The sequence below is a fragment of the Leptidea sinapis genome, chromosome 1 (genome assembly GCF_905404315.1).
Source record: "Leptidea sinapis chromosome 1, ilLepSina1.1, whole genome shotgun sequence".
In the NCBI taxonomy this organism is placed as follows: Eukaryota; Metazoa; Arthropoda; class Insecta; order Lepidoptera; family Pieridae; genus Leptidea; species Leptidea sinapis.
In genome coordinates, this window is record NC_066265.1 from 28,258,996 (window position 1) to 28,269,570 (window position 10,575).

At 38.1% G+C, this 10,575-nt stretch overlaps 1 protein-coding gene across 1 annotated transcript; it reads left to right on the plus strand.

Moving 5' to 3' along the window:
• Window positions 1–7,789: 7,789 nt before the first annotated feature.
• On the plus strand, window positions 7,790–10,325 carry LOC126967233 (uncharacterized). Its single transcript, XM_050811753.1, has 3 exons — window positions 7,790–8,017; window positions 8,297–9,347; window positions 10,026–10,325. The coding sequence occupies exons 1-3, from the start codon at window positions 7,912–7,914 to the stop codon at window positions 10,231–10,233; spliced, it is 1,365 nt and encodes a 454-aa protein (XP_050667710.1). The 5' UTR covers window positions 7,790–7,911; the 3' UTR covers window positions 10,234–10,325.
• Window positions 10,326–10,575: the final 250 nt, after the last annotated feature.

Sequence of the window (10,575 nt, forward strand, 5' to 3'; positions counted from 1 at the left end):
TAATAATAATAATAATAATAATAATAATAATAATAATAATAATAATAATAATAATAATAATAATAATAATAATAATAATTCTTTTATTTCAGGCCAATTACGTCCCATAGTTAACATTAATTATTTATTATAATTAAAAGTAAACTTAAAAACTAGAAAACCATCACTGTATAAGGGTGTGGTGTCCAAAATATAAAAATATAAAAATTCATAATATTAATCACATGTCCATTTTATTTTTTGTTATTCTCCATGTGAACAGATATCCATCGTTTATATATAGGGCTCCTGATATCGTCAGATATAGCCGTGAGGATTTTATTTTTTGAGCTGCGCAATCGACTCCAAAATGTCGCGATTCTTGTTCTTATTACAGCGAAGAAGTCAGGGACCCCACCCTCCACGAACATGCCTGATGCGCTGCAGCATCTCGGAAGATTCATAAAGGCCCTGTATGTATCATTATACTGGACCCTTATTCTTCTAAATGCTTTGTGTGTAAATGTTACCCACAGCTGACAGGTGTACATGCCTAGGCAGTAAGCTTTGAATAGGGTAGTCTTTACATCCCTACTGCATTTAGCGAATCGTCGTGCAAGCATGTTTCCTCTAACAGCGAGGGCCCTTCGTTCTCGCTCGATATCTTCGTCATCTTGCAGCCTCTCCGTAAGCACGTGACCTAAATATTTGAACTGCTTAACAACACTAATAACCGTTCCGTTTAGATACACCTCAGGTACCATATCCGGACCTCCACCTGCAGGAAACACCATCATTTTGGTTTTGGAAACGTTATATTTCAGACCATGAGCATTAGCATAATGCTCACAGACTGAAAGCAGCTTCCTCAACCCCTTGATCGAGGGGCTGAGAAGCACCATATCATCAGCATAGCTAAGGTTACTGACACAAACATTTCCTACGTGACAGCCGACTTTGGTACCTCTGAGCTCCTCGATCAAACCATTCACATACAGGTTAAAAAGATCAGGAGAGGTCACCCCACCTTGACGAACTCCACATTCTAACCTATACTTGCTAGATGTTGCGTCGCCCCATTTTACAGAGTTCGTTTGTCCTCCGTACCAGAATCTCAGCAAATTGACCACACTTTTAGGCACCTGTGAGGCCAACAACTTTGTCCATAGGATGTTATAGTTAACCAAGTCAAAAGCGCTGCTAAGGTCTAAGAAGCAAGCGTATACGGACGTGTGACGAGTTGTGTAGTGACTCACAGCGCCCTTCAGGCTAACAATAGCGGCATCCGTCGAAAGACCGGCACGGAAACCAAATTGAGCATCATCAATCTTAATGTTCTTAAGCAGTACAGGGTGTATAAGACGTTCTAATATTTTACCTATTATAGTGCCTAAGGAGATAGGTCGATAGTTCGTTGTACTACTAAGATCGCCTGTTTTATTCTTGACAATAGGTACAACTAACGTATGCATTAGAGCTTCCGGTAAGTATGCAAATTTGATACAAAGATTAAAAAGACAACTTAAATGATTAAATATTTTATCACTGGCCCAGAGTATATGCTCGATACTGAGCCCATCGTGTCCCGGAGATTTGCCTCTCTTCATACTCATGATGACTTTCGCGATATCTTTGCTTGTGAATTCTATATCATCATCTTTATGATATGTTTTCGGCTCCGACATATACTCTACAGTCAGAGGGTTAACTTTAAACCTTTTTGCAAATACTTCGGCTATATCTGACGGAGTCTGGCAACCCTCTACTGACACAGGTAAGGTCTGTTTATAATTTAGTTTTTTGGTTGCATTCCAAAATTTTACAAAATTCTTATTTTTCTTATGTAAAGCCAAAATATTCATTTTAATACTCTCTTCGTTCTTAAGACACCATTTAATTTTATTTTTAAATACAGTACGACTTCTCCGCATGTTATCATATTCTAGCCCGCTGGAAGGCCTGCCAGCCAATGTCCAACATCTAAAATAAAGCCTAGCTTTTGCGTGGCTATCCCTGACGTGATAGTTCCAACCAGGTACTCTTTTTTGTCTCGTTGGTTTTCCTGTCTGCTTATGTTCACATGGAGAAGAACTTACAATAGCTGCACTCTGCAGGACGTCGACAATGTGCCTGTAATAATTATCTATATATAAATTATAATCTTGTCTATGACTACACATCATAATATTAGTACATTCACACACAGGTGGATCACAAAATAAATCTAAATTATTAAAACAAAATTCATAATGTTGTTATTAACTTTGCTTAACGTAGTTTTTTAAATATGAATTATAACAAAACCTTTTTCTTCAGTGGTCATAATATAATCAAAAACAAAATGTCACTCAAATATTTTGAACTTTGCTTTATATACCTATATAATATATCGACATTTGGAGACGTATTGTTTTATAAGTTTATTTAATAGTAAAAATATATAAAGTTGTCTAAATGTATATTGCAGTGAGATGGCTCTCTGCTCTGTCTGTGGCGATGTGGCTGGCCATGTGCTGCATCACGTTCCTCGCGGAGCCCGCGGGACCCGGTTAGAGCTTCTCATACGTATTGTGTATATGATGAGGTCCAAATATTTCTTTTAGTATCAGAGATCGATAATTGTTGAAGTAATAGTAAAGTTTTTACGCACGGTTGACTTGGGGAGTAAGCTGGTAGACGCGTGACGAAAGTGTTACGGCCTGATGAGAAAGCTCATGGTCGCTCAGAGGGCAATTGAGAGGGAGTAATCGGAGATTCCCTGTGAGATCTAATCAGAAATGAGGAGATTTGAGATAAAATTTTGACAGCATACCTATAACTGTAGAGATGGGGTAGTGTACTTACAATAGTTAATGAATCTATTCCATTACTATTAATTAAAAGATGCAACAGCCTTACTTACCGACTAATTGATTTAGGTACTTTTCTACAATGTCCATTTTATTATTATGAGAAGGGGCGAGGGGGGGCGAGGAGGGTGCGAGGGGCATTCGCGAATATAACGACTGAGTTTACAACGCGGCCGCCTATTTGGTGAGCCGGCTCCCAATATTATAATTATTGTGGTCGCGACCAAAACCGCTGATTCCGCTGTCGACAGAATTTTGAAGAATTTCTAATCTATTGTATTAAAAATAAATTATTAATACGATGATGAAATCTCTCTGAAACTAACGATTTATTCTTTCCTTCGTGCATCATAATACACACACGCAAGTGGTGCAGCACTCACAAAGTTTTGAGAAACTTAAAATTCACCTTATATGGATAAAATATCTTATTAAATCTTTTTAAAGTACTCTCCAGCAGCCTCTATAGTCTATACAGTGTCTCATACTTTTAAACCACACAAACACACACAGCATATTACCAAATTCTAAAGATCCATTGCAGTCTCTAATTGTATATTTTATGATTTTCCATTTGTATACATATTAATATTTACAAAGTCCAACTCAAATACACTTTATTCAAATAGGCTAAATTGAGCCCTATGAATCGTCACTACAAATATTTATTTTAAATTACTGAATCTACCATATTATGTTCGTAAAAAGTTGAGCGCGAGAAGAACATAATTATAAGAAACGGCCACTCTTTTGAATCAAACAGGGTATTTTACAATGACTCTAATATACCTACATAACAAGTTAGTTTTTAAGGTGCTGCATCCAATAATATAAATTATTTCATGACAAGTAATAAAGAATTAAATGTATAAATATAAATTATCGTATATTGAAACCTTTAGAGTTGGATCCATTGTTTGTGTAAGAATGCTTCGTGAACAAATACAATGACTTATTAACTTTATTTTTATTATTATTTCAACATTTTAGATTATAATCGGCGAAGTATTCCATCCGAAAATACGACAACATCGTCTGAAGTGTACGATATGGAAGCTCGTCCCCTGAGCGTGTGGTTTTGCATTACGTGGTGCGCTGGCTCTGCTGTGTTGGTGGCTTTAATTGCTCACAAGAAATTCAGCATTACAACAACTAAAATATATTTCGTTGGTATATTCACGCAATGTAAAAAGATATGTAATGTTGATTTCTATAAATACACCTCATCATGCAAAATCGTTGAGGCAATCGGTCATTATTATTCCACAAGAGAGAAGCTTCGTATCGCATTGTTTAAAGTGTACAGTAGAAGCTACGCTGTGGCTAATGTAAGTGTCTCCCTCTGGGCAACTTTCCAATGGTTACTGCAAACATGCGATGAAATAAAAGAAGTTATAGAAAAATTTGGCGGAGTTATACTTACTACGATTGTAAGAAATAAAGATTTTATAATTATTTGTATTACAAGAATCAAAGAAGCGATTGAGGAAAAGTGGTCTCATTACTTAATTTTACGAAGCCACCGTTCCGAAAGTAAACATGAAGAGGAAACTACAAAGTTCGCAGTCATCGAAACGGAAATTATAAATAAAGAATTCCGCTGGAATAATTCGAAATACCAACTTTATTGGCAGAGCTACATTGAAAGCAACAAAGAGAATTTAAAATTATTCGTTCATGTCATCCGAGTACACCTAGAAAAATTGTGTAGAATAAATGTCAGGACATAGGATCGTTGTTTTAAGCAAATCTATTCAATTAGGTCAAACAATTTCATTTATGAATATCAAGTTATACATTGTCCAACCACATGGAAAAGGTTGAGGTTGCTTTAAATAAAAGTGGCAAGAAAATTACACAATGTAAATAAATACAGGTATTGTGGGAGCACTCAACATTGTGTAAAAATATAAATCTATAAATATAATTCTTAAATATTCTTCAATATCAACTACATAAAGTCGAAATCTCCTTGATAGGATCATCCAGCCACCAGCCACCGCCAGTTACGCCCGTTCACGACGCATGACGCATGGACCTCCCTCGACTTCTTGAACTCTTACATAATCTTTCATCATCATCGTTTCAGCCGGAAGACGTCCACTGCTCGACAAAGGCCTCCCCTGAAGATCGCCATGACGATCGGTCCTGCGCTGCCCTCATCCAACCTATTCTGGCGATCTTGACCAAATCGTCGGTGCGTCTTGCCTACCAAAACTACGTTATCCGGTACGTGGTCGCCATTCAAGGAGTTTACTGCCCCAACGGCCCCAATTGCCTCGACCATAATTTATTAAGTAAGGACACGACGTGCCCACAAACTATTAAATGCGATTGAGATTTTATATTCACCATTAGCTCATCAGGTAGTAGACCAATTCACATCACTTTGGGTCAGATTACGGGCAGCCACTTTATCATTTTCGGAACAGCGAATAGCCCGCACTGGAGTCTTATATCCGTATAGACTCCGCACTACATCAAGACATTTAAACAATTTGCTTAAAATGTTGTTATTAGGAAGCATTTTTTTTAAATGAGAATAAGGGTCGAGACGAGCAGGACGTTCAGCTGATGGTAGTTGATACATCCTGCCCTTTACAATGCAGTGCCGCTCAGGATTCTTGAAATATCCATAAGTTCTGGCCGGCACTACAACTGCGCACGTCACCTTGAGACTTAAGATGTCAAGTCTCATTTGCCCAGTAATTTCACTAGCTACGGCGCCCTTCCCACCGAAACAGTAATGCTAACACATTACGTGAAGCAGTAATAATAATAATAAATCTTTATTTATCCATTAAAACTTGTGGTACCCATAATCTAGCCGACATCCTGTGCAATGTGCAAACTTGGAAATCTTTGGTGGTTTGGAAAATATAGGTATGGGGTAGGTAGGTAGTGGCCCACCTCCTACCATTTGATGATGACTAAAATGATGCTTGAAAAAAGACATTATAAAGAGTAGCTGACCAAAAAACATTCGCAAATTCGTAGGCATTACGCACACATAGTGTTGTCAATACAGGGCCTGATTAGATGTCTGGTATTATGAAAAGATACTGTAACAAACGATATACGTACCGAAATCGATATTCTCTGGGTACAGTGTATAAATTTCTAGAAAAAATCTCTAAATCGTGAGAAGCAGCTCACTCCTTTTTACGGCCGGCTGATGATTTATACTTTCAGACCGTTACCTCGCATCAGTATCAGACATACGAACTAGTCCTGCTGTCATTAACCCGCACGCCCAGCTGTTCAGGTGGCCTGGACAGAACTAGACAAAAGCCATAGATAGGTACATTATTCCCTTTAAGGCCCTTAAACTAACTAATATATTACACGGCACGTAGGTAGGTACAGTTTATTCTTTCTTCTTAGATAAAATTAATTCAAATCACATTTTTTTAAATTCAGTTATGTTACCCGACGTCAAACTATATCTATGTATGACTCAGTGTGACAACAGAACGTACTAAAACGATAAAAATACGATGGAGAATCTTGTCCATCTTTATAAAGATAACTTCAGATTAATGTTTGGTCTGCTCCTCCTTTAATGTCTGTGGCCTTGAATCATTGACGATCAAGTCCTGTGCATCTTCGAAAACATGTTCCAATAGCAGCCCTATGTCACCAACGGACATCACGTAGAAATCGCACCACGCTGACGTCTGGATCTCTCCCACAATCGCGCGAATCACGTAAGAACCTGCTTTGCTTACCCACTTTGTGGACTCATTTACCGGATTCACGAACGACTAACGTGTGAACGGCTGGATCACGTGGCGTTGTGTAGAGACGTCGCTTCATTGTGTGTCTTCTACCGCATTTATCATGGGGAGTATTCCGAAGAGCTGTGTAATCTGATTCCTACCGCCGAATTCCACCTTCGACACCACGACACGCCACAAGTTAGGATATCATCCTCACCATCTGGATGTGTATCGGTCCTCCTAAGTGCGGTTTTCAAGGAGCTTTCTTCTTCGTACTACAAAGCTGTGGAATGAGCTTCCTTGTGCGGTGATTCGGGACATGAGTATGAGACTGTCGTAAGTATCCACAGGCGGAGTTTTTCAGTCTCAATCAGGTGGGTTATTGCTATGTGAAAAAAGTACACATACGAGTCAGAATCGCGTACTGAGGAGACCGCACTCCTGAAATACAAACGAGGACCACTTTAAGTTAAACGATTTTCCCATTAATTAAAATGCCAATAAATGATCATGTCTCGGGACGAATGGGAAGAAACCAAAAGTATATTCTTTTGAAAGGACTCAGTGACTGGATGCTCAGAATAGTTTTCCCAGCGTAACCATGTGTAGAAGGTGGCGCTAGGTGCTGCCATGTGTTTTTAAGCGTACAATATAGGGCTTCTCCTGCGTGACTCCTACTCTGCTTAGCTGTTGTACACTATACGTACGGTACGCTATGATGCCCGTTTTAACGTTTGTCCACTCATGAAGTTTCGTATTAATTAATAATTACATTGAAGGAGCAAATTACTGTTCTTTATTGTCAATTGTCAATTTTAGAGAATAAATTGACATTTCACATCACTGTTCTAATATGTCAAAACGGCCATCATAGTGTGCGGCTAGTATAAGGAAGTGAAAACAGATATTGAAATCTCACTGACCTCGCCTTCGCCGAGTATCGGTGTATTGACCTAACGCCATTGCTTGGATTGAGTAGGTAGATGCGACACCGACTCCGAAATGCGATCGACTTGGACGTATCGAGGTCGTCGTATGTGTTTCACGCTCGGATCATCGGATGTATCATGTGTTTTTGTGAAGGCTGAAATATTGAGCGCTGGGATACCAAAAAAAACAATGAGTACCAAATGAGCATGTCCGTCATAGTTAACGCAAGTAGTTTCAGACACTTCTTGATTAAATCAAGTAAAAAAAAAAAACTACTGTCTATCATTTTTTTAGGAATTTGACACTTTGTGTTAAATAACAATAAATATAATTCTTCAATAAATTAATGGAAAAACCACATGTAAATTGATTTAAATCAATCACACGCCACTAGTATTAAATTTTATAATGAAGTTAATAAGTACTCTTAAATAATGTACATTGCAATGAAATGGCTTTCCACAATGTCAGTGGGTATGTGGCTGGTCCTGTGCTGCATCAGCTACCACGGCACCCGTGTGACCACGACACTAGCACCAGGTGAGTGTATCTCTACCCAGCCCCGCGGGAAGCACCACGGCACGGACAAGGACCTCTAGAAATAAAAATTGTGCAAACTATTATCTTTAGAAAAAATTTGAACTGTTAACTAAGCTTTATTAACCTCAAATAAAATTAGAATTGAACCTAGAACAACTTCGAATAATATCAATTCTAAGTCATGAAAGTGCTGCGTCTCAAATTTCTAATGAGCGGCCCGATGATATGTGTTATAGTGCCTCTAGATGCTGATCATTAAGGTAATTTATATTGTTTCAGTCGTCCATCCAGAAAGCGATTGCTACAAAAATAAAAGTGTTGCAACAGAAGTCGCTGACGAGCGCAGGCCGGTGCTCCTGCGGCCCCACAATGTACTGCATTGTTTAATGTTCTGTGCGGGTGCGGCGGTGGTTATCGTTTTTAACAGTAAACAAGATATTATATCTTGTGCTAAAAGAAAATTGAAAACATCAATAAATACAAACAAAATGAAAAAAATCAAAAATAAAATTAATGTCAAAAATATATTGATTAATATGAATTCAAGGGTTTTAAAATATTTTATTACTTTATGGTGTATCTCTCGAAATTTTACGGAAAAGGTAATTCAAATTTATAACACAAGAAAGGTGACTAGTAATTATGGTCCTGATAGTTCATTTCTGCAAAGATTGGAAGATATGAAAGAGGAAAAGAAAAAATTATGCAGACTATTGTTAGCCACTCTACATGAAAATAAAAACATAAGGATGAGATGTAATTTAGAATATATGGCAAAAACAAGACTTCTTCGTCATATCGAAGACACAAAGAAAGCATTAAAAGAGAATCGCTGTCGGTACATTAGTTTTCAGCAACTATATTTGATAACACAGCAAGAAAACATTTTTTTGAAATCCCGAATTAAGAAAGTCGTCAAGGAGAAAGAGACAGCTGAACGTAATCTTCTTGCTGTAATAACGCAAGTTTGTCATTCAAAGAATAATGAATTGAAGGCATTCTGCAGTGAATTCGTTGTACAAACGAGGAAAAATATGTTTAATTCGGATGTGAAGTCTGAAATTAAATCATTTTTAGAGAAGTCAGGTGGTGTCAGTCAAGAAGAAACGAATCTTTGCAAAACTAAAATAGCCGAGGATACTACAGTTATATTTAGAGATGAGCCCGAGCTGCATGGTCATATAGGAGAATGTGTGTGGACAGTTAAAGACAAGGATGGCTTGATTGAGAAGCTCTATGAGTACAAGCTGGCGAACGACGGTGATACAGTACGGAGGATTCGGGAATACTCTGTGTACTTTGATAAAGACTGTTTGTTGGATTACACAAGGTAGCCGCCAGAAGCAATATATATCTTATGTTCTAATAACAAACTCCTAATTGGAGCAAGTGTGTGAGCGCGCGCATCATCTGTTGGAATAAATAACTCGATGAATGTTTCCAAAGCACTCTAAAAATATCAGTGGAATTTGTTTGCACTATTAGGCTAAAAGAAACTTGCTTACTAAAAAGCGAGTACAGGGTGTGCCCACCACCACACCCAGTAGGTACCAATGTCATATCACCTTAGAAACATATCTGCATCTACATCAAGAACGTAACAATGGTGGTACACGTAAAGCGTGAAGCGGGTGCCGTGGTGTTAATGTTGCCTCATTTGCACAAAACCGTTGTTTGACCACCCCAGAAGAAGTCGGGTGCCCTGAACGACAGCTCGCGGGGACGAGTTAGCTCAGATCTAGTCCATCTATTATATTATCTATGATACACCCCTTTAGTATTTTGTCTTTGACGATTGCTGGAATATAAAATAATAGTTTTGGGCACCGAGCAGCAACCTTTTTAGTACGATTGTGTTAAATCCCGGTCGAGTCTACCCAGTCATAAATAACGCCCGCAATAAAGAATAAAACCTGCTGAAATGGTGTCATACTAGTGAGCAGATGCAAATCTGAACGTGTTACCTGCTATAAATGCCACATTATAAATGATTGTTGTTTGTTTCAAGTTCGAGAAGCCTCATGAAGAGAACGGACAGCGCAGGGGACTCCATCCCAGCCCGAGCTGCTCACCAGTCCTGCGGAGTAAATGCGCACCACTCTCGATATCCAATAACAAGTAAGAGGTTTCTAACTGGGTCGGAGGCTTTCCAAACATTTATGCAACACAACCAATACTTTCTTCAACACCACGAACGGCCTTCCATTTTAGGTTGATGTTTATGATGTTTTCGTTAGATTGTTTTGATACTCTCACTCACTTATATATTTTATAGAGTTTTGGAAATATAAATTTTATTTACTATTGTCGATCGTGTTTTACTCATTAGATATGGAGCAGCATTACTATAGGACTGCATTTATTATGCTAGTAAAGGACTAAAATAATAGCAAATAGAATACTCTACGAAGGGGTAAAAATTACTCCTGCATGACGTTTCATTCATCATATATAAATAGAATTAGACTCGGTGAATCGAGTTAGGTGTGCCACTTAGCCACCGAACTAAACGGTATGGGTGTGGTATCTTAAAATTCTATTACCATAGGAATATTTCA